The sequence below is a fragment of the Alternaria alternata genome, assembly GCF_001642055.1.
Source record: "Alternaria alternata strain SRC1lrK2f unplaced genomic scaffold CC77scaffold_16, whole genome shotgun sequence".
NCBI classification, from domain to species: Eukaryota; Fungi; Ascomycota; class Dothideomycetes; order Pleosporales; family Pleosporaceae; genus Alternaria; species Alternaria alternata.
Window position 1 is genome coordinate 51,545 of NW_017306205.1, and position 26,804 is coordinate 78,348.

The following is a 26,804-nucleotide window of genomic DNA, read 5'->3' on the forward strand; positions in this document are numbered from 1 at the left end:
TTGCATTCAGCCGGGTCGACGCACCCATCTCCCTCGTTTTGGAACAAAATTGAGGGATCATGTCTTTTGGCTTCTCAATAGGGGATATCAGTACGTTGATGAAACTGGATTGATGTAGACGGAGCACTAACCGCATCTAGTCCTCCTCAGCCAATTAGCGTATAACCTTTACGCGAGCATCAGCTCCGGACGGCAGGCAGCATCGCGGGACTTGAAAGAGCTCGAGGAAGTGCTGTTTAGTTTGAAATGTGCTTTGGATCACCTCGGAGAGGTTTCGAACGATGTGCTCGCGCGGCCAGGTTTCCGTTATGGCGGATCAGCGTTTAAAGAGAAGCTTGATGTGATGGTTAACTCGTGTGCTTCTACGCTACAAGAATTAGACACTGTGACAAAAAAGTATCGCGATGTCGAAAGTAAGGCGAATAAGGGCAAGACGAAGCTGCGCACACTGGAAGACGTGAAGAAGAGTATTCAGGTCAACTGGCAAAGAGTGCGATGGGACCACGAGAAGCAGTCTTTACAACAGTATCGGGAGAAGCTTAAGTCGCATACCGATGCGATAAACCTCATGTTGACCTCTGTGGTCTGGTAAGCATTGGAACTTGGATCTCGAGTCAATATAGACTAACAACACGGAAGGGCGAACACTGCATTCGCAGACGCAAACAGCAAGAGGAACCATGAAATAACACATTCATTATTGGGAGACGTACTGCGTAACCCAGCTGTAGACGGAGAATTTCGAGCTATGGTACAAGAGATACATGCTATACTCACGCGGTCGACTCCTGATACAGAAACGATCGAGATGCCCTCTACGCAGGGTGTGACATTGCCTCGTAAGCAATTAGGTACCGTTGCCTATTCGCCGAGTAATTCATCAGTTGGCAAGTCATTTGGCACTATCGCGGAACACGGAAGAATTTTGCCTTCAGTGAGGATGTATGCGATGTCGAGCCTCCCATATACAACGTCAGAGGCAAAAGCATATAGCGGAGATGTCTCAGAAGGAGTTTCAACGCAAAGAGCCGTATACGCTACTTCTTGGAAAAGCCAACCGACTGGAGAAAGCGAACTTTGTAAGCAGGGTTTACCAGGCCACAACGAGCTGCCAGTGGCTACTGTCAAACTTAACAATGAACGCCGTGCTTTTGGAGCAAAAGAATATGAAGCTTTCATACGGCGATACGCACAGCCGAAAAGAGTTCCGAAGCCATCTTTCCTGACGAGTATCATGCCCACCAGCCAGGAGCTCCAAGCTTGCATACCATACATCTTTCAGTCGACGGCGGAAGGTAAGCAGCAGACGCAGGAGCTGAGAGACGAGATCAATCGCTGGACTGAGGGATTTTCTCGCTTCATCAACCACAAAGCGCCTCCGAGAGAGAAGGACGAATGTTTCCTGATGCTGTTGGGAGCGCTGAATGAGGCAGTGGAAAATAGCTCTAGAGGGATGCGACAGCTATTCTACGAGACTTCGGACTCTTCAGGCTTTGCAACGGCCTTGGACCAGGTACAAACCATATCTAAGAGCGTGAGGGTGATGAAAGAGATTGAGGAATTCGAGGATGCTAAAGAAGAATGGGAGAAGCAGGAGCGAGTTCGTTGACTGTACAGTTTGACAGTTCAGTATTTGGGCGAGACAGCGCTGTTAGATAACCCTGTGTAAAGGACGCATTAAAGGCATATCTCCCAAACTTGGATTTCTTGGGGGACCGAACAGTTGTAGCAACTTCGCATTCCCTTGTCCCTTCTTGCCTCCTTCTAATGTGCTACTGAGCACATTTCCCATTTTACCACACGCTCCTCTAAACCAGAGAAAGCCCTCCAAATCTGAATCCACAAAGAGTCCAGGTTTCATTGTGACATACTCATCATCGTCTGGTAGCATTGGATCAAGCACGTCGTGTAGTATCAGCCGCTCACCAGTGGGTAGCAGACACCACAGGTCGCCAAGTGCGTTCCATTTGGCAATGACGTCTGCCGCGGTATGTTTTTCGAAATCAACATAGCGATCTTGCTTGGTGATTTTTGGTGCATGGTCGATAGGACCGTTGGAGTGGGCGTACCATCCGACGTCCTCACGCGGAGGCACAAATTTGCGTTGCTTCAAGACATCTACCAGCATTTCTGCCCCGGCAGTGGCAAGCTGTTGCTCTACAACCCGAGCCATATCAGGAGTATCGCGAGAAAGGCTAATCTCGTGGCCAGGCATGGGGGTTTGGGCAAGGATAGTACCCTGGTCGAAATGCCTTGGATGTAGTGTTTGCACAGAGACACCGGTGTACTGCCGCCTCTTCAATATGGCATGTTCGATGGGCGCTGGGCCACGCAGATCGGGCAGCAGAGAAGGATGGACGTTCAGGCCGCCGTATTGCGCATAGTTGAGGATCCTCGGTGGGACAAGGAGGCCGAAGGATACGGCGATGACGACATCTATGGGGTTGGGTGGCGTCCAGCCTGTGAAGGTGTCGATCACATGAGTAGGTAGATTGAGCTCTTCGGTAGCTACCTGCTTGATAGGAACTGAATCTTGTCAATTGATGCTGTGTGGCAGTCAAAAGACGTTCGTACCCTCTCTTAGTTTTTTCAGTCCTCGTCCGGTAGGCTTCGCTGATCGATGGACTACATCGATGCTCTCTATGAGTTTCGGCACATGCCGCTTCGCGTCTGCTACGGCGCGCAGTGATGCGATGCTGAAATTGTCAGAACCGCAGAACAATATCCGCAATGGCTCCGACGTCCGAGCGGGAACTGCTGTAGAGCTATAGCGACAGTGTGGAGTCTGGACCAGGGAGTAGACGCGGCCTCGTAGCCTGCAGAACATGGTCGGAGTGAGGAAGTTCGGCGACAAATGCCGCTCCGCAGGATCTGGACGTTGCGATCGAGATCTCGTGGGGCATCTTCACCACGACAATCGGGTGCATCCTTGCCGCCTGGCGCCGCATCGCGATGCATCGCAATCTTTGACCATGGAATACAAATAGTCCACAGCGACCGCTTGTTGTTGAGGTTGGCACGGTGGCTGGTTGTCTTCTCCTCCGCGTCTCTTCCGCACGTGTGACGCCATTCATCCCTCACCCAAAACCACCCGAAACGCTCGCGACCAGGCACTTCGAAGAATGCTGGAATGTCGTCCACGGCGGGCTCCAAGGTCATTCCGGCGCAACTCTCCTTCCTAGCCATATACAACCCTTCCCTCGGAAGGTCAGATGAGACATTCGACCAGCAGATTGTCTTCTATTACTCCAAGGCCGCCAAGACACGCTCCAAACTGAGAGATGGCGATACTGAGAGGGAAGAGGAGTTGCGCGAGCAGGAGAATGAGAAGCTCCGTCAGGTCGGGCTAGCTCAGGGCATGGTCGGCTTTGCGAAGTAGGTCGCGTGGCAAGCACTTTCCGTATACCAAAGCTGATCAAGCATAGGAGCTTCTCTGATGGCGAGGCAGTTGATTCGGTAGAAACGCAGAAGACGCGTACTATTCTGCATGAATTGGAAGACGGGTGGTGGATATTGGCAGTATGCACATTCCACATGCTTAGTAGACTACAACTGACACCACGGTAGTCGATTGACCTCACACAACTACCCGCTGCTGGCGGCCTCACACGAACCGATTCGAGCACCGACACCACCGAGCCCGTCATCGAGTACTCATCACGCGAAGTCAGCCCGCCTGCACTGCTGATCCAACAACTCGCCCGCGCCCAGTCCATTTTCCTGCTTCATCATGGCTCGACAATGGAGGCCATGTTCGCCAAGCACGGCCGCAGCAAGTTCTGCAGCATACTAGACAGATACTGGTCGCGGTTTGCGAGCAATTGGGACGTGCTACTACACGGAAGCCCTGCGGTGGACATATACGGTGGCATGAAACTGGCAGCAGGCGGAGAGTTGGGCATGGGTGTTGGAGAAGAGGAGTGGGGTAGCAGTGAGCGGGATGTGCTAGAGGACTTTGCACGAAGAACATCAGGTCTCGTGGATGTCATGGTATCCCGCTTCGGCGAAGCATCACCATTGCAACAAGCCAAAACCTCTACAGACCCAAAAACACTTGAAGTCTCCGAGTTGGAACCCTGGATAGGGGTTGGGAGAAACGCCCACGCCGCTGATGGCGTTGTCTTTTCAGGTCTGGGAGCGGTGAGCCGAAAGTCGCTGCGGGACTTGTCTCACTGGGTAGAGACTATCTACGCCCACGGCGAATATGCTTATGGCATACGAGACAACCCGACTTCTGATCGCAGGAAACGGCGGAGGAGAAATCTGAAGCCCGAGTCCGAGCCCGAACCATCGCCTCCAATGCGGGACGAAAGGCCACGTCCTCCAGTGTCGAACGATGGCTCAGACCTGCCACCTGGTATCCCTCCACCGATTGTCAAAGCGGTTGAGAACTCTCTTGATAAGGCAGCAGCCGCCGTCGATAACAACAAATCTCAGGCCACTTCAACTGCGCCCGAGTCTCAGACAATGCTATCATCTCTGGGTGACACCGAGACATGGATGAAATATATGACCCTTGGCTATGGGACAGCATGGGGCGGAAGCGGAAACAAGAGCGTAGAGACCTCGGGTTCTGCTGCTCCAGCGCCAGCTCCGGTACCACAACCGGTACGCGAACGAACACCTTCCCCCGCAGCGATGCGCTACGTCGATCCTACACCCGATGTAGACCCAGCAGAAGAGAAGATAAAGCAACAGATACGCCTAGAGAACGATGGGTACTTTCTCGTAGGGCTCAAGGGGGATCTGCAAGACTTGGAAGTCGACGACGAGAACGGAGAGGGTGATTGGAACAACCGAATACCACTGCGGACTATACATGTGGAGGTCGACAGGCGAGCTGCCTCACTGCAAACAGGAGACGGTGACTCGGACGAGACTCCGCAGTACGAGAAGGATATGAGAGTGCAACCGACGACGACAGGAAGTAATCTAGCCCGGTTAAGACCTGTCGTTTACGTGGTAAGTTTAGACAACATCGACGACATCCAAGACCCGGCTAACACTCAATCCAGCACCGTCCATTCGTCTACACCTTCCTCTTCGAACACCGCACGCATTCTCTAGGCGTCGCATCCTTCTACCGCGACATTCACAACTTCTTCTCGCCCCTCCACCGCTCCCTAGACAAAAGCACCTCCCCCGCAAACGTCGCCGCGCGTCTCCACGCCGTCTCCAACCATTATACAACCGAAGCCTCTACCGGCGGTTCAGGCCCAAACTCAGGGCCCAACACGCAGGCCATTTACGATGTCGTCTTCGACCCCCGCACATACACGATCCATTCCAGTCTGCCCAACATTCCCGACCCAGGAACCTTACTAGCCGAAGGCCTGGGCAGCAGCAGTACTAGCTCCCTCGGCTGGAGTAGAGTCGAAGCCCTCAACGTCCACTCCCAGATCTTAGCCACGGTAGCAGGTACGCGCCGCGACCTCTCTGAAATAGAACGTACGTGCAAGACTTCGCGCGGATGGTGGGTCGTCTGGATGCGTCTCCCGCCTTCGCAAGTCAGCTCCGAAGACGCAGCTGCCCAACAGGACTCGCAGAACAACTCCAACGAGGTGTCTGGCTCCGCGCAGTTCAACACAAATGAACTGCGGGAAGCGTTCTTAGTTCGCCGCGCGAGGGATAGTCAGCCAGGAACTACGAAGAGCTCGAGTCGCTTTGCAAGTGGTATGTGGAGTGGACTTGGTATGGGTGGTGGCGGAGGTCAGAATCAGAGAATGGGGGGAGCGGCAGCGGGTTGGGGACCCAAGGGGTTGGCAGAGGGGATTGGTATCGATGCTAGGAGGTATGTTGAGGAGTTGTTGAGTTTGAATAGATAGAGTTGGTGGTTAGTCAGGAATGAGAATGCTTCGATAGACAGGAGTGAGATTCAGTTCATCTCTAGTGTCAGCTCACCCCGTCACCCCGTTGTTTGTTTGAGCGTGTCAAAGGTGGTGATGAAAAGGGGAGGAGTACGCCATTGCTCATGGCGTCCCCATGATCATAACCACTTTCACTTATGTATCCGAGAGACCATTCGACCTGGTGCGACTCAATCAGGTCTGTCCATCAGCATTACTGTAAATTCGCTATACTGGGGTATATCTGTACACTTTTTATGCTCAAGGAACCACGGCCCATCTTTCCAGTCATGGCGGCATTATCGTGAATCGTCGTAAACGTGAATTCAGAAATTTCAATCCACTTCAACATGCTCGGTGTCATCCAATGCCCTAACCACTTCCTCCATTTCCTTCGGACTTGTAATACCCCAGACACCGCCTCCTTTGACCGAGCCCTTCATGCCCACTTCTTTACCCACAAGGTTTCTGCCCACTTTCCCCGGACCAATACCCACATAACGCATAATCTTCTCTTGCTCGTGCAGATACTTTACGCTCTTCCACCACTGTACCGTCTCTACACAGCTACGTGCTAGAAGATCCTTCAGCTGCTCTTTGTCCTGGAAGGGCTTGCCAGATACATTCGATATGCAAGGCATGATACCTGGCCATGTAACGATGTCACGTCCATCTTCAGTTTCTTTGTGGAGTATGCGTTTCATGGTTTCTTGAGCAGGCTTCATGAGAAGGCTGTGGAAAGGCGCGTCGGATTTTAAGCGTACGTGACGTGGATCGTGGCCGCCGAATTGACGCAAATTCGTGAGCAAGGTGTTGATGCGGGTGATGCTGCCGCTGAGGACGATTTGGTTCTTCGAGTTGAGATTTGCGATTGAGACTTGTTGGACGGCTGGTAGATGGTCGTGGGAGTCTGCTTTGGAGCCCAGGGCAAGGAATTCATGGATGCCGTTGATGAGTGCCTGCATGTGCTCTTCGGACTCGCAGACTAGGGCGACCATGCCGAACTCGCCGCCTTCCTCTGCAACTGCTTCTTGACTGCATTTACTCATGACTTCGGCTCGTCTCCGTACCATCTTTAATGCGTCCCGGAATGTGAGGTAGCCGCCTGCTACTAGTGCCGCAAACTCGCCCAGTGAATGACCCAATGTGATGTCTACGCGCTCACTAGTCTTGAAGCCAAAGTCCTTCTCCAGTATTCGCAGTATGAGGATCGAGGTTGCCATGATGGCCGGCTGCGCATTCTCGGTTCGTGTGAGTTCGGCATTGGTACCAGACTCTATCGTCTTGGTGAGGGGGAGTTTAAGGGTTTCGTCGATTTCCTCGAGGATGGGTTTCGCGGTGTTGGGGAAGGCTTCCAGCCATGGTGTGCACATTCCCACTCGCTGTACTCCCTGACCTGTTGCTGCTTAGCATGCTGAAATAGTGAGGTTTGCAGAAGCTGGGAAGAAGTACCAGGAAAGAAGATGGCAGTCTTTGGTCTCTTAGCGGGCGCGTCTCGTACGCTGCTCATCCAGCGCCGTCGCGCGGGCTGACAATTGTCGCTCCGTTCGCCGCATCGCATGCACCGTCGCGTTAGACGCGGGGCTGCTCTGGAAGCGGTACTGAGAGAAGTAGACATGGTAGGTTTCTGACTATGACTTTAAGGGAGTCATGGTGTTGATCTCTGGAAGTTCTGCGGAGATGCGGAGGTTCGGGACGCGGGGAATTGACGTGAGGTGCCCTGCAGCTCGGTTTAGCGTCGTGGGGTGACAGCATCCCCACGGCCGAGGTCTCTTCCTTTTCCGCGACAAATCGGCGCCGAGGCAATTGACAAGCTTGCGAATGTTCACCATGATTTTTTCCATTGCTAAGTTGATGATGATCCTGGGAGATGACCATGATGTCTGTTCTACCGCACTTTATGCGCCCTGGATGTTCAATCCACCATCAACCTGAATGCGCATACCAGTCATACTAGTATTCTTCGCCAGCATCACGAACGCAGCAGCACAATCATCCAGGAATGTCTCATGCTTCAGTGCTGCAAGGTTCTTCAACTGTTCGATCCTTTCCTGGGAATATTTGAGGCCCTAAGATAGTGTCAGCATCCAATACAAGGCGCCAGGAGAGATTCTTCGTCGTACCCATTCAGTCAGCAGTAAGCCCGGGAGGACCGTATTGACACGGATCTTGGGTCCAACAGTGACTGCCAGACATTTGACCAGCTGAAGTTGTGCTGCTTTGGTAACCGAGTATGGCATGCTTGATCCGCCTTGGCTGACACCCTGTACTTCGTGATTAGCATGTAGTTACTAGACCTTTGGTCTGGACATAAATCAAGAGAAAACTAGAGGGGCAGCGTACCGCAATGCTACCAGTAGTAATCATAAGTCCACCATCCGGATTGGCATCGAACGTAGCCCTCGCTTCAGAAAGTATTGCCTTGGGTACTTTGACATTTGCGTTCCAGCACTTATCCCACTCTTCTTCGCTCATGGAGTCGAGATCTTTCCATTCAGCGAAACGCGTCCAGCCCTGCATTGGCGTTAGCAGCATCCTCTCGCGTCGGTATCTGTTTATACATACTGCGTTAGCGAGCACAATATCCAGTCCACCAAACTGCTCGATTGTCTCTCTAACCGCTCGCTTTGCTTCCGCCGTCGATGTCATATCCTATCGGACACTTTAGCTTGCATTCACTACAAACAAGAATACGATGAGCGTACTGCTTTGATTACAATAGCTTTGACACCATGTGCCTCACATGCCTTTTGCACTTTTTGTGCCGGCTCGATACGGTTGAAGTAATTGATAGCGACGTTCGCGCCTTCACTGGCAAACGTCGTACTGAGGAGTTCGCCGAGACCACTGGAGATATTGTCAGTGACAAACTTCTAACGTGACACAGAGATGGCAGAATTGATTGAAGGCTTTTTAGGAGTTGCCCTGTACGTACGCTGATCCACCTGTGATAAGCACATTTCTACCTTTGAGATCGTACGGCATCTTTGCTACTTGGTGTGGTAGCGTGGGGTAGATATAGAATACTGTCAACGGGGTCTCGTCGAGAATAAGACAGATGGAGTTGTAAAGAGTTTATGAGAAAACTGTAATTTGTGAATCAGTATGAGACGTCATTAAAGTTGTTTACACTGTGTACTGACGGACTCCGTTGGGGTAGAGGTGGGGCAAGAGCTTCCGGAGCTATGCAGGTACACCCCGCTCCATCCATCTTACTTCATGCCGTTTCCGAATTAGTGTTTGTTACCTCGGTACATTTGGCGCAATAATCACACCGAATCCGTTTTTACTTCCGGTGGTAACATAATCTATTCAAAGAACAACTCCAAAGATGCGGTACTGGTAGTCTCTAGACTCGATGTCCAAACAGTCAAGTCCGATCCAAGCGCTTATCCAAGCAACTCCCCTTCATACAACATCTGCTACATGTTATCGAAATCCAACCCCCAGTCATCGTCACCTCCACCTCCACCCATATCCATGTTCATGTCCATATCCATATCCATGCCCATACTACCCATGTCGCCCAGATTCAGATCGGGTAGATTACCCAGATCCGTGCTCATATCACCCGCTCCCGCATCGCCGTTACCCATACCGATGCTTGATAGATCCAGGCCTTCAGGACCCGTAAGTTCGTCCATACTGCGCTGTAGCGCTTTGTTGTCCATGTTGGAGATGTCATCAACAACTGTTGCAGCGGCCGCATCGTCGATAGCTCGGTTGAGATCGTCAGATATGGTTTGCGATTGCATATCTGCGATATTGACACTTGGGATGTTGATAGGCGGTGCTTGGAGTCCAGCTTCACCAAGGGAGGCAAAGTGTGCTTCTACGCGGCGGTGCAGGCGTACTATTGTCTCCGCCGTTAGGGGATCTGTCGCAACCAGATTTGCAGCGCTCTCGAATTCTTGCTTGAGCATTTCGCGGAGATTCATGTGATTTCGCTGTTGGGGCGGCGCTGGTATTGAGCTTCCTACCCAGTCAACTGTGATGGGACTATCCTCGACAGTGGGAGCACAGATGATGGACACGCCGATGTCTAGTGCAGCCGCACCGTTGCCAGTATCTGTCTGTGCCTTTACTTCATCTACAACTGCGCGCAGTGTTCTCGTCGCACCCAGCATCTTGAGCGATGCATAGATCTGGCGGTGTGTGTAGCCAGGTGGATTTGGCTGTAACGACGAGGTCGAAGCCCACTGTGACAGTTGCTGTATGGTGTGCCGTATGGATGAGTTGAGAGTGCTGTTCGGCGCATTCGTCCACTGATCTACCTCTTTCAAGCTAGCGTACACGGAACGTTCGTAGTATGCGTGAACTTTGATCGCCTGGATAAAAGGCTCGAGTGTCGTTCGGTTCGGCTCACGTCGCTGTAGCGTGCGGAAGCACTTTTCCAGGCGACTAGAAACCATAGCTATTATAGTCGAATGCATAGCTTGTGCGTCGCCAGAGGAGGGAGTCGTTAGTATGACTTCGTTGAATATACGGATCATTGCATCGAGATCGTTGTGCGTTTGAAGGAGCGCGTATGAGGCCATCCAGGTAAGACCTTCTATTAAGGATGGCAATAAGAATGTCTCTCCGAGATCTGGGACGGGTCAGTAATGCTAGGTTTAACGAAAGGTATCAGGATGAGCTTACATTCTAAACCACCTTTGACCGACTCAAATGACAGAACTCCAGTCGAGCATGCCACGACTGTCTGCCTGAATAATGTGGGAACTATGAGGTAGAAATCTTGAGGACGGCAAGATGCAAAGACTTCGTTGCTAAGCCCTTCCTTATCGGCGTCGTAGAGTCCTTTTAGCCAATTACCAAGATGCTTGCCTTGCTCTTCACTCAGTTGGTCGGGCAGCATGCTATGATGACCACGTTTCAAAAGTTTGGCGATGAACGTATCATGACCGATACCGATGTCGTGGTACGTAAGATCATAGCGGTGTATGAATGCCATGACGAGGACCAGTATCGCACCGAATTCGTCGTATACTGGTTGGTATTCGCCTACATGTGTCAGCGGAATACAACACTAGTATTGTTGAGAACTCACCTTGATCGCTGTCATAGTGCCAGTCGTCAAGAAATTGGCATAGAGGTCGCAGAATGCTCGCTGGTGAGGTGAATTGGAGCATTACGTCCATTGCCTGCGGTTTCTTGAAGAGTAACGAGGATAGTTGCTTCAAGTACATAGTCGTTTGAGTTTCACAGAGGTGTGCTATAAACTGTATTCATGTCAGCAAGTCTCTTTTGGAAGTCATGCAATCAAGTCGTACATCTGTAACAGCAGCGACTATGGCACCCGCATTTCCGTCCAGGCTCTCAAGTTCGTCGATGAATGTGCTGACTTTGTCAAAGTTTGACTTGCACTGGTTTAGCAATTCTTTCCTCTCGTATCTCTTCGAAGGTGGGCCCTGCATGGGGGCTTCACCAAGCAACCGCTCTACGGTACCCGTTGGGATGAGAGCATGAAGCGCACAGGCATTGAGGAAGTCTTGCCTGACATCGGAGAGGGAGTTGTTATTGCTTCCCATGATATCATCGAACCCTTGCGAGAATGATGGAAATGCATGGGGGTCCACATGACTGAGTGCCTGAGTGATGCACATCTCGACTGTCATGGGGAATATCGATCCGGTCAGCTGTGCCAGGAGTAATGGCACCTTATTGATTAGGAAAGATTTCAGATAGAACATGGTTTGTGGCGGTTCACTGCGATACATGGCGTTGGCAAGAACATCAAAAGCAGCGGTGATCAAGTCTGTGGCCATGTTCTGCGCTTCCAACTATGACGAGTCAGCATCTCTCCCGGAATGAGAGACCACCACCTTACCTTGTATCGTGAGTGAAGATGATTGATAATGATGAAGTCATCGGTTAGAGGACGCGCGACAAGCTTGAACTTTTAGCAATAGACTAGCTCAACATCTGTATGACTTACCAATGCATTCAAGAAGATGTAGAGACCGGCTCGCGTATTCACTTGTGGGAGCTCCATTACAGCATCGAGCTGAAGGGCAGCGACTTCAAGACCTGCGTTCCCATTCTCCTCACCGTTGACGTTAGGAAGCTTCTCGTAGAAATCATGCCGTTTCTGTGAGAGTTCCAATCTTTCAGCTAGTTGTAACGATTGATGCGATCCGCCCGAGTTGTTGGAGAGAAACGGGATGAACGAAGAGAACGATTGAATGAAATTCTTGCGTATATCTGAGTTATGTGAGTGGTGCAGTCACCAAGGATCGAAAGAGTCGTTTTGAGCTTTGCATAGGAAGATTTTACGAAAGTAAGAGAGCCGCTTACCTTTGCCTTTGGGATTATTCAGTATCCGCAGGATCTTTGAGTTTTCTACTACGCCAATCACAAGCATTGCAAGGCCTTCCCGAACATTAATAGAGTGCTGCTGGGGCTGCTGAATACCAGCCATGGCCTGGATCATGCTATCGCTCGTATGCGAGGTCACCATTGCCTGCATCCATCTTGTCAAGACAATAAGTGTGCGCAGGCCTTCAGTATTGTTGATAGGCCGCTCTTCTGCAGCAAAAGCCTTGTGTAAGCGATGAAAGACAATTTCCTCGAGTTCTGGTGGATTGTCCCATTGCGCCTCCTTGGTTGGTTTCTCGTCGCCTGTCTTGACTGGAAGGCGATCCTTGGAGTACAGGAACGTCAGCGTCAGGACGTCAGAGGCATCGACCTTCTTCAAAGCCAGTAGCTGCTCAAGAAAGACAATAGAACGTGGATCGATGTTGTTGGAACCTGCGACGCGTGGTCGAAGCACCAGTGCAGCAAGCTTCCGGCCGGGCAGTGGAGACTTCGCGTGGAGCTGCGCGACGGCTGCAGCGAACAAATCAGGTTGGATACGCCGCTCGAGGCACTTATCCAAAAAGACCGACCATTCCTTAATCATGGACTCCATGGTACATGTGCTTTAAAAATACGCCCCGAAGGTTGGGCCGGTTGTTGAAAAGAAAAAGAATATGAGGTGTGTTCTGGCGAGGAACAAATGCAATCGTAGGTAGCTGAGGCTGGCCGAAGCTTCTTGGCAGGCACGATCCACGGATGCGGGCCGCACAGAACTTTGGAACCTTGGAACTTTTTCCACGTGTATTGCCAGCAGAAGAAAATCACTCGTCGGGCCTTTAGTACTATCAGCCACGAATAAGAAATTGTATTCGAGTTGAATGCGCAAGGAGATGAATGTGGAAGGGACACAGATCGTCAGGACTAACATAGTAACATAACATTGATGGTATCGAAAACAGTTTACATTACAATGAAAAACGTTTTGCTCATGTTGTGAAACATGTACAACCACCGCGTACTGGTGGCGCATAGTGCTGATCGCTGAACACTGACCGCTCACCCTAGCTCTCGCAAATCCAAAAAAACCTACGCACGTCTTGGTGCGACGCGGATTACGACCATGATGCTTGACGACCATCGAGCACTATCGTGCACTAAACAACGCCATACTCCAAGCCAAACTTCAAGATGGACGGCGACGAGCATCCTGTGGCTGGTCGTCCGCATCCGGTGCGCGTGGGCCCACCATCCAGTCCTCCATGGCTAGCCACTGACTCCACGTCTTCTCGGCCCCCTCAATCTCGGCCAGCTGAACCTCCTGCAGTGGCTTCAGGAAGGGCACCGACTCGTGCGGCGACATGTCGTACTGGCATTTGACCTTGGCCCAACCCACACTCTTGGCTGCAAAGAGGTAGTTGCGACGCTCACACTCGTGCATTGGGCCAACTCCCTTCCTCCAGTCCTCGCCGAAAAAGCCGTGCATGATTCCTGGACTGTCCATTCCTGTGATGACGAGACGTCGAATGAAGGGCACAAGGGACACCCATGCCGGGGCCGGCTGGCCTCGCGAATTGGTGACAGGACCCTGGCGGGGCCAAGGCATGTTGTAAGCAGCAGCGCCCGACGAGTGCGGCAGCGGCCCTGATGCGTTCATGAGGGGATTTTGTGTCCATTGGAATGGCAGGCGGATGTTGATGAGGGCGCAAACGGCCTGTACGCCGTTATCGTGTTGAGCATGGTCGAGGAAGTAGCGCTGGCAGCTCTGATACGCCGGGTGCCAGTCGAAGATGTCGAAGTGCGGCTCGGAAGATGCGTTTGGGACAGATGGCGAGCCTCCTGAAGAGGTGCTACCGCGCGCAAAAGTTCCACCACGCCCTGTCTGAAAGGTTGGGTATCCCGCGGGAAAGTTGGTGGTGAATCCGGGTAAATTCGCCATGATGGAGGGCAGTAGGGGCTACTGCAGGAACGGCAAAAGTCAGCACTGCTGGTTGGCTGGTTGGAGAAGAACACCAGTTTGTGTACTCGCAGCTCGCAACTTACCGAGCTGGGTGCAACCAATGTCAAATAAACGTGCCGGTGCAAAATGTCGGGTTTAGCTAAGGAAGCCCAAGGAAGCCAGGGTCTCAGGTTTCTGACAGGTTGTGACGAGAAGTAGGATCAATGACGAAACGACCCAGTGGGCGGCTAGTTTAAGGCTGCTGCAATATGTTTGTTGCTTGAGCTTATGGCAGCATGTATAGCGGGCGCGATAAGATGCTTTATACATGCAAGAGGTTGAGTATACAGATGATGAGGCTTCAGAACTTGCTTATATGGTGTGGCTTCGGTCGACGCCGCCCTGCTAACCTTGCGAGGAATTATTGAAGCCTCCGTGAGATGGACTCGATTTGAGAATAATCCCGGTGGTGATCAAGTCGAGCCACGCGGGCTCCTCTGATCCTTCACAAGTAGACTCAGGTTGCCGAGCCAATTAGCGGCGGCATAAAGCCTGGTGGGGACGGAGATGGTGGCTTCGCAGTTCGCGGGTTGGCGGATGGTCGACGGCCCCAAAGTCGGTCTATTCAAAAACTGTGTAAACCAAGTGTCGTTAAGACTGCGCTGCCTGTGCTGTCGTTGGTTGCTTGCGTGCGCTTCAGCCGAACGCTGCCCCCCTTTTTAACGTTCCTTGTAGATTTTGCTGCGCAATGATGGTCCTTTTGCGACCCCAGACAGTTGGCATACATCGACGGAGACGCCGAGATCCAGGCGCGTCGAGCCAGATTCGCTTCTGAGCCTCTCTGAGTGCGTTGGGTCTTTTTTGTCATCATTCAAGTTGGCTAGAATGACTAGAATGACAGGCGCCTTCAAACGCCCTGGCTATAGATCTCGTCAATCGTGGTAGGGGATCCACAGCCATGGGATGTAAAACGGATGTTCGTGTGTCCGAGAGCCACAATAAAAGGGCGCCCACCAATGCGCTGCCTGTCCCTTCCAGTATCACGGCAGCGCATCAGGCTGAAGAAGAACCGTTCATCGCCGATCATTCAAGCCTTCAAGCCCTCGGTGAGGCTGCCATACGAGTTAACGAGACACTGCACGACCGGGCACTGGGCACTCGGGTCCATCGCGGCGAGAGCTAGTCGCATGGTGCAAAGGTTAGAGGAACGCGCCCCAATCGGCAAGCACCGCCCTCACGACACAGTTGGCGGGCGCTATAGGTTGCTCACACACATATCGCCTTTTTGCTTTTGCATGTGTAACGCCATCTTTACTGCAGGTGCAGTTGACCAGGGACGCTGCACAGCCATAGCCGCTGCATTTGAGATCTCAAAGTCGTGATCGTGACGCACCCACAATAAAGTGAAGACCCCGGTCGCAAGCGAGCCATGATGTAACCATTTCGCCGAGGATATCCATTTACCTCTGCCGCTATCGTGGCTTGCCTCTTGCAGCATCGCAGATCTACTTTGGTTTATGCACAACATAGCCTCAGCAGTGAACATGGCACAATCCTCCTTCTCATTGGCGTCACGGACTAAGGTGCGTTGAAAATCGTTGTACAATTGGCCGCCCGTGTCTAACTTTGGCAGCTTCCTAATGGCTTATCAATGCCAACGATTCATCTCGGCGTCTATTTGACGTCCGGGAAAGAGACTTATCAAGCCGTCCGATGGGCGTTGGAGGTATGTTTCGGCTGTTTCTGATGATCAGTAAACACCATGCTCACAATTGTAGGCTGGCTACCGAGCGTGAGTAGCATCACGGGGCACAACCTTTGTACCGCAGCTGATAGATGACGTATACCCAGAGTCGACTCAGCTCAGATGTACCATAACGAGAAAGAGACCGGAAAAGCCATCTCGGACTTTCTCTCAAGTGATGCAAACACAGACTCTCTCAAACGCGAAGACATCCACTTTACTTCCAAGTTGGCATCCAACTCCGCATACGAGACGGCCCGCAAAGCTATTAAGAGATCAGTCAAGGAAGCAGGTCTTGGCTACATCGACCTGTTCCTGCTACATTCTCCATATGGAGGCAAGCAAGCGCGTCTTGATAGCTGGCGAGCGGTGGAGGACGCAATTCACGACGGCGAAGTCAAGACTGGAGGCGTCTCCAATTATGGAGTCAAACATGTAAGTAGACCCTGGTTCCCGTCTTTTTGCTTTAGTTGTCTCGGGTAGCCCCGTATCCTACCTTTAGTGCGAACGTATACCCGGGATGGGAAAGTCGTTGTAATCCCCTTATTGGATCTGTAGTCTAGCCATGGCCATCACAAGACTTCCAACGTCGCCGAAGTCAATCACTAATAACAGTCTAGCTGCAAGAATTATTGGACTCGAATCCTACGATACCTCCAGCGGTTAATCAGATCGAGGTTCACCCGTTCAACACGTGAGCTCCCTGTGTGAACTATGTGTATGACTATACTGATTCTGGACACTAGACGGAAGGATATTACTTCCTTTTGCCAACAGCATAACATTGTTGTAGAGGCATACGCGCCCCTCGTCCGAGCCTTGCGGATGAAGCACCCCAAAATTGTATCCCTGTCCAAGAAATACAATTGCACTCCGGGCCAACTGTTGGTCCGCTGGAGCCTACAGCACGGCTATGTGCCGCTGCCTAAGAGTGTGAAGAAGGAGCGAATCATCGAGAACTCGGAGGTTGGAGGCTTCGAAATCGAGGATGGCGATATGGAGACGATGGACGGATTGGACGAGTATCTCGTGACCGGTAAGTTCCTTGAACTGTCTGGTCTACACAGTCACATGAACACCCTCATCCCGCTGCCTTTACTGACAAACAAATTTTTCTCCAGATTGGGATCCTACCGATTGCGATTGAGTGTGGAGGCGGAGAATCCGCGCGTGGGGGTGCCAGCTTATGAAAGGTGGGAGCATCGCCCTCTTCACGGTTAAAAAAAACCAATGTGATATTCTATGCGTATATTCGATGCATGACTATGCAAACCTCAATATGCTACTACTTGGGAGTCTTTAGCCGTCATCTTGCAGCTCAACGACTGCAACAGATGCATCTGCTTGATGCCGGAGGGCGCATCGACAGTTAACGAGGCTGTGCAACGTCGCATCAAGGATATCTCCGTATTGTGTAGGAGTGTGAGGTTGTCAAACTGACGTTGCATGTACGAAGCAGTAATGTTGCGGCATCTCCGCTGCAACAAGTCAAAAGATGCATACCCGCGGAGGCCGCCGCATCGCCAAGACAATCTTGTCTGGCCAAAGCGCCTGCCCACATCCCGGCTTCTCCCACTCTCTCTGCCTTTTGCCTTTACCCTGACAAGACACTAGCGAATGTTCAACGTAACAAGCTCGCCCGCCGACGTCGGCTTCACGTCGCCTCCCATGGTTTGACCCTCGACAATTACACGGCCGCCACGAGCCTGAGGTGGCCGGAGCCCCCGCTACTTCACGTGCAAACACCCCGCGATACTTGTCCTCGCCCGCCCATTGGCCAGATCCTTATCAGTAGAAAAAGTGCACACCATGGTTTGCATCAACATGGCGTGCAGTAGAGCCCATTGACCACTGAGAAGGGTCCATGACCCCAATCTTCCGGCCTCTGTGACGTACTCAAATCGAGTGCGACTTTCTCCCGTACCGTCACCGCGAGCCCAGGCGAACTATCTAGCTTCCGTCAACTGTAATTATATATACCAGACTGTCTCTCCTGTGCCTTCTCTCCATCAACCTTTGACTCTTCAACTGTGTCGGTTTCTGTCACTCTACTTCTTCCACCAGTCACCAATACAATCCATCAAATCACAATGTCTGAGCCTGAGTTTGAGCAAGCCAGGAAGGGTACGTTTCCACCTCATGCGTCATGTCGCTGCAGAATCATCGAGTTACTACTTTGACTCTATGCTTTCTACCATTTGCGACTCCATCTAACATTCCATAGAGCTCGTCTCCACCCTCGAGGCCTCCTCCCTCTTCTCCAAGAACCCCGAATACAAGAAGGCTCTCGAGGTCGTCTCCGTCCCCGAGCGCATCATCCAGTTCCGCGTTGTCTGGGAGAACGACAAGGGCGAGTGCCAGGTCCAGAAGGGATACCGCGTGCAATTCAACTCCGCTCTCGGTCCCTACAAGGGCGGTCTCCGCTTCCACCCTACCGTCAACCTATCCATCCTCAAGTTCTTGGGTTTTGAGCAGATCTTCAAGAATGCTCTCACCGGCCGTACGTCATACCCGAGCCGATCGCATAAGAACATCAAGCTAACAAACACAAACAGTCAACATGGGCGGTGGCAAGGGAGGATGCGACTTCGACCCCAAGGGCAAGTCCGACAACGAGATCCGCAAGTTCTGCGTTGCCTTCATGAGGGAGCTCAACAAGCACATCGGTAGGTCTTGACCCTAGCGCGTACCTGCGCGTCACTTCCAGCCTCAGTGGGGCATGCACCCTTCAACGGGTTCGCATACTCTTCCGACAGCAGACCAACGAGATCCGGCGCGTTCATGTTGCCCTATCTTTCCGTCTGTCTGGCACTGCCCCGTCGGCGACGTTCGCGCTCCTTTCGTGCTTCTCCACTAGGAACATTTCACTTACGTAAACTACAGGTGCCGACACAGACGTACCTGCGGGCGACATCGGCGTTGGTGGTCGCGAGATCGGTTACCTCTTTGGCGCATACCGAGCGGAGCGCAACCGCTGGGAGGGTGTCCTCACTGGCAAGGGCGGCTCATGGGGAGGTTCCCTGATCCGTCCCGAGGCCACCGGTTACGGTCTCGTATACTACGTTGAGCACATGATCAACTACGCGTCTGGAGGAAAGGAGTCCTTCAAGGGCAAGCGCGTCGCCCTCTCTGGTTCCGGAAACGTCGCTCAGTACGCTGCTCTCAAGCTCATCGAGCTTGGCGCAACCGTCATCTCCCTCAGTGACAGCAAGGGTGCTTTGATCGCCGAAGACGACAAGGGCTTCACTCCCGAGGTCATCAACCAGATCGCCGCCCTCAAGCTGGAGCGCAAGGCTCTTACTGCCCTGGAGAACCACAACTTCAAGTATATTGAGGGTGCCCGCCCATGGAAGGAGGTCAAGAAGGTTGACGTTGCTCTTCCTTCGGCGACCCAGAACGAAGTCTCCGAGGACGAGGCCAAGGCTCTTATTGAGTCTGGCGCCAAGTTCATCGCTGAGGGTTCCAACATGGGTTGCACACAGGAGGCCATTGAGGTCTTCGAGGCTCACCGTCGCGAGAAGAAGGGTGAGGCCATCTGGTACGCACCCGGAAAGGCCGCCAACGCTGGTGGTGTCGCCGTCTCTGGTCTCGAGATGGCCCAGAACTCTCAGCGTCTGTCATGGACTGCCGAGGAGGTTGACGAGAAGCTCAAGGGCATCATGAAGGACTGCTTCGAGAACTGCCTGGGTACCGCCAAGGAGTACTTCACTCCTGCCGAGGGCGAGTTCCCATCCCTCGTTGGTGGTGCTAACGTCGCCGGTTTCCGCAAGGTCGCTGCTGCCATGCACGACCAGGGTGACTGGTGGTGAACGGGTCGCTACTAAGCGGGCTGCCTTTTGTATATGATACCTTACGATACCTTCTCATTGGATTTGGCGTTCGGAAGCTGGATGCTTCCACTTGTACATAGATACCTTACATGAATATGATCATGATACACTTCATCATCTACTCTCTCATTCTGTGAGCCTGATGCTTGCTTTACAAGCGCGCCTTCCCAATACACTGTATTCACACAAGCTCTTTCCCAGCCAAAACCGGGACTTGTACCCGATGAACTTTAAGGCGCACTTGCCAGCTGTGGCATGAATCCAAGAAAGGTAATCATCTTCGAAGCACAAGCATGATCGCGAGTCAAAAATTCATCACGTCACCAAGCCCCCCATAGAAAAAGCAATTCAATTTCGCTGCACCAAAATGTGGCGTTCAGCTTGCCTACCTGCCCCTCCACGCGCCCCATACCCCTGCTTCTTGTCATGCCCCGCCAAAACAGAATCGTAAAAATCCCGACCCCACCAGAGAAAGAAGCAAAAAGGCCCAAATGCAGAAGATAGCATAGCTCATTACCGGTCCTGGCTAGGCCCGCCCACGCGCGCGACATGACGTGAAATTTTCTTGTCACAGAAGGCCGAGACGTGGGCGGATGCGTGGTACGGTGATGTCTAGACAACTAGTAACGCGTTCCGCTCGGCCACGGCGCAATCTGGCCGGGCGCGAAAGTGTCGCGTCGCACAGCAGCCGTGGTGAGCTGCCGGGTTCGGAAAACAGGCGCGGAAAAGATGTTTTGCGCGGACGGATTGCCTGGGCTGGCTTGGGCTTTCGATATCGGAGGGGGATGGCGATGTCGGGAAATGTAGGGTTGGGAGTGTGCGACGGTCCGACAAAGTCGATATCGGACGCTGCTTAGATGAGACAGCACATTGTAGTTCCTTGTCAAAGTGTTCAGGGTCTTTTAGTTTAATAATCAGAGCGTGTTCTTAGTATGTAACATCTTTAATCAACAAGCGTGGAACTGTTGCGATACCAACTACCAAATATTCATCCGAGCACGGTAGTCCATTCCCTCAATAATTCGTCCACCTCGTCAACATTGGATGGTTTGGAATTACCTCTACTGGAGACAAAACCTCCTCTTTCTGTTTGGACTTTCTTAGGCCCGTCTTCCATCTCGTCTGCCCAGGATCCGAGTGCTACACTGTATCAGTAGATTGTTGCAGTATAGGGTCTTCATGAACTTACATTGATCTCCAAGGAAGTCGCCCAATTTCAGCTTCTGTTGTGAATCTTTCCGTCTTCTGGGCACTGTTGGTAATAGCGTCAGCAATGTTTTCTTAGTTTTCATGGTATAGAGATATGCAAGCATTGTGCCTCTTTTGATACCATTCGGGTCTACCTACCATCTCTTTGACGTGTCTTCGCCTTTTCCTCTGCCCTTAGTAACTCCTTTTGTTCCTGTATCTGAGTTTTCGTCAATGTTGGTCTAGGGGGTAGGGAGTTTGAAACCCCCAAATTCGCCCTGATTTCCCTTTCTTTATTTCCTCGCTGGGAACGCGAATGCTCGCGTGTCTTATGACCTTGGTATGCGCTTGGAGAAGAATGCTGGGATGATGTATAGCTGCACGATGCATTTGATTTTACATCGTATTCAGAGGCAATCTGTGCAGGTGGAGGAGCATGAGCGAGAACCGGTCTCGGTTTAGGTTTATCTCTTTTGGGACCCGGGCCGTTTTGAAGAGGGCCCGTACTAGATGCAGATGGCCGACGCTCTTCTACGAGATAGTACCTGGAAGGTGAACGAGAGCCATCGCGGGTCGACTGCGATGGCTGGAGCGACGAAAGTGAAAGCCGCTTGGGGGATTGGGCGTCTCTTGCAGAGGAAACAGTCCCCTCTCTTCGTCGAACCTCTTCTTGGGCTAACTTTTGAAGGCGTTGCTCTCTTATCTTCAGTACTTCTTCAGGCGAAAATTCTGGCCGAGACACTCGTTCTGTGTCTTTTGCTACTATCGCAGCATATGAAGCGGTATTGGTATGCCTGTAGGGTAACTTCTCGTGTGCTGCATCAGGCACCGACTTTCGCTGAAGCTCTGATGCAGCGCTTTTGGCACTCGTTTCGCTGATGATTTGCTGGGTTTGTGTGCTAGTGAATTTGGCTTTGGAGTTGCCAAGCAAAACACTGTCGAGATGGGAGCGAGCGATGAAGTAAGACCCAATAGCCTTCTGATGATGATCTGAATGATCATCTCCGTCTACTTCCCTGGCCAGGGCAAGCTGCAATGTCTCAATATCTACCAAGAGGTTTCGAACATGGTTTACACATGTCGCAAGTGTTTCAGGATTGATCGCGGAGCTGATGGATGAAGCAGCCTTGAAAAGATCAGAAGGCGAAACAAATCCATCACCCTCTTGTAGGGACCGCTCGTCATCATTCACAGCGGTACCATCATCGCTTATACTGAAGCTTCTCCGCGACTTCTCGTATTTTTCGGCTGCTTCTTTCGCGATTTTCCTCAATTGTATGATCTCTTTTCGTTGTTCTGCTTCGGCCTCGTAGCTGAGCTTGTTTGACGAAACTTGCTGGGCAAATATGAGTACCTGCATCAACAACTGCAATGTACTCTTAAGTTTGTCGATCTGACTTCGTAGGAGTTCGATCTTGTTATCCCGGAAAGGTAACATAAATCGACCCATCTTTCCTGATTTGGTCTTGTCGACTATCACCTTGATCTCTGTAAACACCGTATCGCACTCTTTGATCGTTTCCTTCGCCGTTATAATTGCATTTCCCGAAATCAGGTTTGCCGTCTTGTTTTGTTCAAAAATGCCCCCCAGCTCTTGGATAACGAAGCTTGTAAGTTTGACTTCGTTCGCGATATTCTTGATTCTTCGATCGGCAGTAGCCACCCCATCAGCATATTGGTACAGCGCCGATGACAATTTCAGACCTGCATCGGCCAATTGCACGACGCTGGCGACCAGACCTATTATCTCTGCCATGATTGAACTGCATGTAGTTATAGAGTGATATGGTTTTCAAGAATAGGAGAAGCGTTTAATCATGGCCACAAGAGTGTTGAGATGCTTTTCGAAACTTGGTGGCCATGATGAGATTATAATGCTCAGCCCCACTAACTACCTCGAGCTAAGCCGAGCGGCTGAGCTTAAGGCTGAGTGCGGGGGGCAGCACCTCAAGGCTGCTCGTACACCTTTCACTATGAGGAAGCGGTATATCTCAGAATATGAGCAAGTGTCGATTGAATGCTTCTGCCGTGTACTAGTAAATGCCAAATCCTCACACGTCCCAGATTGGTCCGGATGGCCTAGCTGCGCGAAGCATAGCGCAGACCGAAAACTTGGATAGCTCGCTGGCAGGGTTCCCTCCATCATCATTGAGCGTCAACATCCATGCCTGTCAGCCGTCCCTCCACTGATCGCCGCGCGATGGCTATCCCCCATTGGGTGCCACACCTGCCCTGCGCCACAGAACTACGGTATGATATCATGGGGTCTTCAGCGGGCAGAGAAGCCTTGCTTCGGGTTTCGTCCTCGATACAAAGGCTTCCCCGCTACTGATACGATGCATCTCTAGACACACTCACATATTGATTGGGATCTCTTCAGTATTTTCTTATTCCAGGACCAAAAGCTCCGATCATAGTTCTTTGGACCAATTCTTCGCGTGTGCATCGTATCCGGGTCCGTTCCTCAAACCGAATCTGGGTATACCGCTGGCAATGGATGACGGTTTCCGACAGCCTGCCAAACTTCAAAAGCGAAAGAGTCGCGAACGACAAGAGCTTGAGCAGATGACAGGAGGCCTGAGTGGTCAACCAGCAGCTAACTCCTCGCAACCTATGTCTGGCTCCGAGAACATGACGTCCGCCGAGAAGGAAAAGCGATCAAAATGGCGCATGTCCAATCCGTTCTCTTCCAAAGAGAAGGCATCGAAGGATAGTCTGAACCACACTCACAAGGAAGAAGAAAAGGAAAAGGCCCGTAGGGATGCCGACTCGGCATATTTCAGTAGCGAGCGCAGCAGCGCAGATCCAAGCTTCGCGAACCAAGCTCGTCCCGTCTCCGGTGAACAGTACCACCACCCACCTGCCACGAACAATCAAGCACCTCCTGCTCAAATTACACCACAAAATGCACAGAACCATAATACCCTTGCGCCTCCACAACAGACTCAACAAACACTCCAAAGTCGTTCAAGCCATGAGGATGTGGGCAGGGAGACGTACCGCGATGCCGGCACTGGGAACATCGTCACAGTCACAACGACCACGACAACGACAACAACCACTACGACAGGCCCAGGCGGCTCCACCACCGTAGAGCAGCCCCGCGACAGTGTTACTGGCTCTGCACAAAGCGTGCACACTTCTGGTCCCAGCCCACCACAGCCGGCACCTCCTCAGCCCGACAACCACTACCATCAAGGGCCAGGCCTATCAGCACAATCTGCCATACCTCAGAACATAACCCCGCCAGTACCTATGCACAATAACCAGCAAGGCAACAGACTGTCTCCACAAGTCTCCAACATCGAGGGTTCTTCGTCTCCGCCCATTCCCGCGAAGAACAATATTCGGCATAGAGTAGAGCTGGACTCGGTATCGCCTGGTGTTCAGCGGCCAAACCCGATGGAGGAAGTTGTCAGTCCAGTTGCTCCTAGCAGTCCGAATCGAGCGAACTTCTCATATCCCGCGAGAGCACCGCCTCAAGGAGTTCCACGGCAAGTGCCTGTTGACGGTATGCCACCACAGCAACAGCAGGCAGGCGTACCGCCTGTACCTCCAGTACCGGGACAACAGCAACAACGGCGATCAAGTATCCCTCAGCTACCCGCGCACCAGCAACAGCAATCTGGTATGCCGCCGCCCATGCCTAGCCAGCAGCCGTCGAGTATACCCCCTAGCCTACAGTCTGGCATCAATTCCAACCCAAACAACGACCCAAACCGTCCGGTCCCATACCGAGCCGGTCATGATTTGAACAAGCAGAGCACAATGGCAAACCTCAAAGCGGCGGCAGCAGGTATCCATGTAAGTCCTTCAAACCGCTTAGCCACTCACACAAAGACATACTAATACCATACCTCAGGGCGCGGGAGAAACCCTCCGCGGAACATTCAACGACACATTCGACCGTCGCAACCCCGCCGCCCACGCAAAAAACCAAGCCGTAATCGACAAAGGCCGATCGGAAATCGAAACCGCACGCGCCCGCCAATACGCAAACCAACAACAGCAGCCACATATGGCGGACCAAACACCAGTGCAGCACCAGCAACAACAAGCACCTATAATCGGAGCTGCACCGCCACCTCCTTCCCAGCCAAGTATAGGACCATCTGCGGTGCCAGGAAAGACGGCGTACCAGGGGCCACCAGTCTCTGGATCACAAATTGAAGGAGGAGGAAGAAGTGGTGGAGGCTCGAAATTGAGCAATATTATGAAGAAGATGAAGGAGGGCCCAACTCCGCGTCAGGATGGGACTGCGCACCACTAAAATCTCTTAAGTGGGTATACTGTATTATAGCTAGGTAACGGGATTTATAGGTTGTTACAAGCATCGGCGTATGAAAAATGAACATGCCACGTGGAATAGATCATCATGTATAGCGCGATGAATACGCGTGACATGACTTGAGATTGATTCATTCAATCTTTCTAAGTAATCGAGTCGAGTTCAACTAACATGCGGAGGCATCTGGTAACGTCACAAATGCTCAACATATAGAAAAGAGAAGTTCAGTATTATGATTCATTCATTGAGTATATTTTACATGCTCATAAAGTCGTAAGATACATCGTCCGCGACAAGTCAGGGAAGTAAATGCTTAACCGTTGACGATAGTACCACCGTTGGCGTGGATAGTCTGACCGCTAATAGAGCTGCTGTCGTTGCTAGCCAGGAAGACGAAGCAAGTAGCAATCTCGCTAGGTTGCGACGGCCTGCCAATAGGAGCGGTGAACTGCTTGATGGCTTCGTCGTTCATGGTGGCAGGGATGAGAGGAGTCCAGACAGGACCCGGGGCGACAGCGTTTACGCGGATACCCCGTCCGACGTACTGGTTTGATAGACCTCGGGTAAAAGCAACAATGGCGCCCTTGGTTGAGGTGTAGTCGAGAAGATCTGGACGACCGACGTAGGCGTTGATGGAGGCGTTGTTGATGATAGTTGCGCCGCGCTTCATGTGTGGTAGGGCGTATTTCGAAAGGTAGAAGAAGGGGTGGATGTTGGTGTCGAATGTGTGCAGCCATTGCTCCCTATGTGTTGTTAGAAAATTTCTTAGATGAAACCTGGGGTTGATACTTACTCAGACAGGTCGCTGATGTCGTTTACCATCATCTGGTAAGCGTGGTTGTTGATCAGGATGTCAATGCCACCCATCTGCTTGACGGCCTCATCGATGACCTTCTGGCAGTTCGCCTTCTCTTTCAGGTTGATTGCAAGAGTATAGCACTTCTGTCCCTTCTCCTCAACCATCTTCTTGGTATCTTGTGCGTCCTGCTCCTCTTCGGGGAGGTAGGCGATGAAGCTGTCGGCGCCCTCCATGGCGAAGAGAACAGCGATCGAGCGACCAATACCGGAGTCTCCACCGGTGATGATGGCGCGCTTGCCCTTGAGCTTGCCAGCAGCCTTGTACTTTTCAGCACCTCCCTCGGGTGTGGGAAGCTCATCGACCTTGGGGAGAGGGTCGAGTTTGGACTCGAGACCGGGGGCCTTCTGATGCTGAACATCGGGCTGGAAGCCTGTCACATTGGATTAGCAGGAACACATGGAAAGAAGCTTGGTGTGTATTTACCCTGCTCGAACTGGCCCTTGCTAGAAGACATGATGCGTGATTGTTGTATGGGTATCTCGGAATTAGTAAAGAGTTTATAAGACAGAGAGATTGAGCACAATTGTGTGGTTTAAGGTAGAGTTGGTGAAGTTGTCCTGGCCATCGTGGCTCGAGGTGGAACTTTTATTGACGTTCATGATTTCTTGTGACATCACAAGGCTGTCACGGCACGCTCATGTGCGAGAGTGGAGCCCAATGTGGTAGGAGAGTTAGGCGGAACATCAGAGAATGCGGTGCTAAGTTGTCCATCGACGATAGAATAGCATCGGTCGATGTATCGATGCTGGCACGAACTGGTGGGAACGGCTAACGTCGCTTCAGCCTTACCCGTAGCCTCAACACGCTCTTTCGCAC

General features: G+C 51.9%; 11 protein-coding genes across 11 annotated transcripts; 5 read left to right on the forward strand and 6 right to left on the reverse strand.

Moving 5' to 3' along the window:
- Window positions 1–23: 23 nt before the first annotated feature.
- Window positions 24–1,894, forward strand: CC77DRAFT_1096662 (hypothetical protein). The gene is made up of 3 exons (XM_018529856.1): window positions 24–90; window positions 141–588; window positions 640–1,894. The coding sequence occupies exons 1-3, from the start codon at window positions 60–62 to the stop codon at window positions 1,607–1,609; spliced, it is 1,449 nt and encodes a 482-aa protein (XP_018383483.1). The 5' UTR covers window positions 24–59; the 3' UTR covers window positions 1,610–1,894.
- Window positions 1,631–2,978, reverse strand: CC77DRAFT_210218 (methionyl-tRNA formyltransferase). The gene is made up of 2 exons (XM_018530652.1): window positions 2,575–2,978; window positions 1,631–2,526 (listed from the first exon to the last, which is right to left on the reverse strand). Exons 1-2 carry the CDS (start codon window positions 2,825–2,827, stop codon window positions 1,652–1,654), a joined length of 1,128 nt encoding a protein of 375 aa, XP_018383484.1. The 5' UTR covers window positions 2,828–2,978; the 3' UTR covers window positions 1,631–1,651.
- CC77DRAFT_1022313 (hypothetical protein) lies at window positions 2,885–5,870 on the forward strand. The gene is made up of 4 exons (XM_018525436.1): window positions 2,885–3,375; window positions 3,426–3,519; window positions 3,568–4,962; window positions 5,016–5,870. Exons 1-4 carry the CDS (start codon window positions 3,131–3,133, stop codon window positions 5,823–5,825), a joined length of 2,544 nt encoding a protein of 847 aa, XP_018383485.1. The 5' UTR covers window positions 2,885–3,130; the 3' UTR covers window positions 5,826–5,870.
- CC77DRAFT_967295 (NAD(P)-binding protein) lies at window positions 5,791–9,001 on the reverse strand. The gene is made up of 7 exons (XM_018535747.1): window positions 8,782–9,001; window positions 8,552–8,693; window positions 8,412–8,498; window positions 8,190–8,360; window positions 7,970–8,110; window positions 7,792–7,915; window positions 5,791–7,242 (listed from the first exon to the last, which is right to left on the reverse strand). Exons 1-7 carry the CDS (start codon window positions 8,829–8,831, stop codon window positions 6,182–6,184), a joined length of 1,776 nt encoding a protein of 591 aa, XP_018383486.1. The 5' UTR covers window positions 8,832–9,001; the 3' UTR covers window positions 5,791–6,181.
- A 137-nt stretch (window positions 9,002–9,138) lies between these two features.
- CC77DRAFT_993399 (Med5-domain-containing protein) lies at window positions 9,139–12,823 on the reverse strand. The gene is made up of 7 exons (XM_018536411.1): window positions 12,144–12,823; window positions 11,785–12,050; window positions 11,677–11,739; window positions 11,120–11,629; window positions 10,897–11,068; window positions 10,488–10,850; window positions 9,139–10,434 (listed from the first exon to the last, which is right to left on the reverse strand). The coding sequence occupies exons 1-7, from the start codon at window positions 12,754–12,756 to the stop codon at window positions 9,269–9,271; spliced, it is 3,153 nt and encodes a 1,050-aa protein (XP_018383487.1). The 5' UTR covers window positions 12,757–12,823; the 3' UTR covers window positions 9,139–9,268.
- Window positions 12,824–12,840: 17 nt separating this feature from the next.
- CC77DRAFT_210843 (hypothetical protein) lies at window positions 12,841–14,362 on the reverse strand. Its single transcript, XM_018530654.1, has one exon. The coding sequence runs from the start codon at window positions 14,077–14,079 to the stop codon at window positions 13,327–13,329; it is 753 nt and encodes a 250-aa protein (XP_018383488.1). The 5' UTR covers window positions 14,080–14,362; the 3' UTR covers window positions 12,841–13,326.
- Window positions 14,363–15,526: 1,164 nt separating this feature from the next.
- CC77DRAFT_1022318 (Aldo/keto reductase) lies at window positions 15,527–17,117 on the forward strand. Its single transcript, XM_018525437.1, has 7 exons — window positions 15,527–15,662; window positions 15,713–15,805; window positions 15,858–15,871; window positions 15,931–16,258; window positions 16,444–16,517; window positions 16,570–16,859; window positions 16,945–17,117. Exons 1-7 carry the CDS (start codon window positions 15,624–15,626, stop codon window positions 16,968–16,970), a joined length of 864 nt encoding a protein of 287 aa, XP_018383489.1. The 5' UTR covers window positions 15,527–15,623; the 3' UTR covers window positions 16,971–17,117.
- Window positions 17,118–17,415: 298 nt separating this feature from the next.
- On the forward strand, window positions 17,416–19,976 carry CC77DRAFT_1022320 (glutamate dehydrogenase). The gene is made up of 4 exons (XM_018525438.1): window positions 17,416–17,947; window positions 18,048–18,323; window positions 18,379–18,489; window positions 18,707–19,976. The coding sequence occupies exons 1-4, from the start codon at window positions 17,914–17,916 to the stop codon at window positions 19,630–19,632; spliced, it is 1,347 nt and encodes a 448-aa protein (XP_018383490.1). The 5' UTR covers window positions 17,416–17,913; the 3' UTR covers window positions 19,633–19,976.
- Window positions 19,977–21,757: 1,781 nt separating this feature from the next.
- Window positions 21,758–22,597, reverse strand: CC77DRAFT_904549 (hypothetical protein; the record flags this gene model as incomplete). The annotated part of the gene is made up of 1 exon (XM_018533613.1): window positions 21,758–22,597. A coding segment is annotated over one exon (840 nt), but the record flags the coding sequence as incomplete, so codon positions are not given.
- Window positions 22,598–23,334: 737 nt separating this feature from the next.
- Window positions 23,335–25,111, forward strand: CC77DRAFT_940951 (hypothetical protein; the record flags this gene model as incomplete). The annotated part of the gene is made up of 2 exons (XM_018534756.1): window positions 23,335–24,645; window positions 24,704–25,111. 2 exons carry the CDS (start codon window positions 23,335–23,337, stop codon window positions 25,109–25,111), a joined length of 1,719 nt encoding a protein of 572 aa, XP_018383492.1.
- A 231-nt stretch (window positions 25,112–25,342) lies between these two features.
- CC77DRAFT_210867 (3-oxoacyl-reductase) lies at window positions 25,343–26,599 on the reverse strand. Its single transcript, XM_018530655.1, has 3 exons — window positions 26,412–26,599; window positions 25,923–26,358; window positions 25,343–25,872 (listed from the first exon to the last, which is right to left on the reverse strand). Exons 1-3 carry the CDS (start codon window positions 26,440–26,442, stop codon window positions 25,443–25,445), a joined length of 897 nt encoding a protein of 298 aa, XP_018383493.1. The 5' UTR covers window positions 26,443–26,599; the 3' UTR covers window positions 25,343–25,442.
- Between the last annotated feature and the right edge of the window lie 205 nt (window positions 26,600–26,804).

What these genes read in the sequence shown, in the direction of transcription:
- CC77DRAFT_1096662 (XM_018529856.1), top strand. Translation starts at nt 60, where the DNA reads ATGTCTTTTGGCTTCTCAATAGGGGATATCA. An exon ending in CTTCTCAATAGGGGATATCA is followed by an intron (nt 91 to 140) that starts GTACGTTGATGA and finishes AACCGCATCTAG; the next exon opens with TCCTCCTCAGCCAATTAGCG. An exon ending in ATGTTGACCTCTGTGGTCTG is followed by an intron (nt 589 to 639) that starts GTAAGCATTGGA and finishes ACAACACGGAAG; the next exon opens with GGCGAACACTGCATTCGCAG.
- CC77DRAFT_210218 (XM_018530652.1), bottom strand. Translation starts at nt 2,827, where the DNA reads ATGTTCTGCAGGCTACGAGGCCGCGTCTACTCCCTGGTCCAGACTCCA. An exon ending in ACTGAAAAAACTAAGAGAGG is followed by an intron (nt 2,527 to 2,574) that starts GTACGAACGTCT and finishes GACAAGATTCAG; the next exon opens with TTCCTATCAAGCAGGTAGCT.
- CC77DRAFT_1022313 (XM_018525436.1), top strand. Translation starts at nt 3,131, where the DNA reads ATGTCGTCCACGGCGGGCTCCAAGGTCATTCCGGCGCAACTCTCCTTC. An exon ending in GGCATGGTCGGCTTTGCGAA is followed by an intron (nt 3,376 to 3,425) that starts GTAGGTCGCGTG and finishes GATCAAGCATAG; the next exon opens with GAGCTTCTCTGATGGCGAGG. An exon ending in TAAGACCTGTCGTTTACGTG is followed by an intron (nt 4,963 to 5,015) that starts GTAAGTTTAGAC and finishes CACTCAATCCAG; the next exon opens with CACCGTCCATTCGTCTACAC.
- CC77DRAFT_967295 (XM_018535747.1), bottom strand. Translation starts at nt 8,831, where the DNA reads ATGCCGTACGATCTCAAAGGTAGAAATGTGCTTATCACAGGTGGATCA. An exon ending in AAGCTATTGTAATCAAAGCA is followed by an intron (nt 8,499 to 8,551) that starts GTACGCTCATCG and finishes AGTGTCCGATAG; the next exon opens with GATATGACATCGACGGCGGA. An exon ending in GAAGAATACTAGTATGACTG is followed by an intron (nt 7,243 to 7,791) that starts GTATGCGCATTC and finishes AAGCAGCAACAG; the next exon opens with GTCAGGGAGTACAGCGAGTG.
- CC77DRAFT_993399 (XM_018536411.1), bottom strand. Translation starts at nt 12,756, where the DNA reads ATGGAGTCCATGATTAAGGAATGGTCGGTCTTTTTGGATAAGTGCCTC. An exon ending in GCACTATGACAGCGATCAAG is followed by an intron (nt 10,851 to 10,896) that starts GTGAGTTCTCAA and finishes TGACACATGTAG; the next exon opens with GCGAATACCAACCAGTATAC. An exon ending in GGTCAAAGGTGGTTTAGAAT is followed by an intron (nt 10,435 to 10,487) that starts GTAAGCTCATCC and finishes GACCCGTCCCAG; the next exon opens with ATCTCGGAGAGACATTCTTA.
- CC77DRAFT_210843 (XM_018530654.1), bottom strand. Translation starts at nt 14,079, where the DNA reads ATGGCGAATTTACCCGGATTCACCACCAACTTTCCCGCGGGATACCCA.
- CC77DRAFT_1022318 (XM_018525437.1), top strand. Translation starts at nt 15,624, where the DNA reads ATGGCACAATCCTCCTTCTCATTGGCGTCACGGACTAAG. An exon ending in CATTGGCGTCACGGACTAAG is followed by an intron (nt 15,663 to 15,712) that starts GTGCGTTGAAAA and finishes TAACTTTGGCAG; the next exon opens with CTTCCTAATGGCTTATCAAT. An exon ending in CCAATTATGGAGTCAAACAT is followed by an intron (nt 16,259 to 16,443) that starts GTAAGTAGACCC and finishes ATAACAGTCTAG; the next exon opens with CTGCAAGAATTATTGGACTC.
- CC77DRAFT_1022320 (XM_018525438.1), top strand. Translation starts at nt 17,914, where the DNA reads ATGTCTGAGCCTGAGTTTGAGCAAGCCAGGAAGG. An exon ending in GTTTGAGCAAGCCAGGAAGG is followed by an intron (nt 17,948 to 18,047) that starts GTACGTTTCCAC and finishes AACATTCCATAG; the next exon opens with AGCTCGTCTCCACCCTCGAG. An exon ending in GGAGCTCAACAAGCACATCG is followed by an intron (nt 18,490 to 18,706) that starts GTAGGTCTTGAC and finishes CGTAAACTACAG; the next exon opens with GTGCCGACACAGACGTACCT.
- CC77DRAFT_210867 (XM_018530655.1), bottom strand. Translation starts at nt 26,442, where the DNA reads ATGTCTTCTAGCAAGGGCCAGTTCGAGCAGG. An exon ending in CAAGGGCCAGTTCGAGCAGG is followed by an intron (nt 26,359 to 26,411) that starts GTAAATACACAC and finishes CCAATGTGACAG; the next exon opens with GCTTCCAGCCCGATGTTCAG. An exon ending in GACATCAGCGACCTGTCTGA is followed by an intron (nt 25,873 to 25,922) that starts GTAAGTATCAAC and finishes AACAACACATAG; the next exon opens with GGAGCAATGGCTGCACACAT.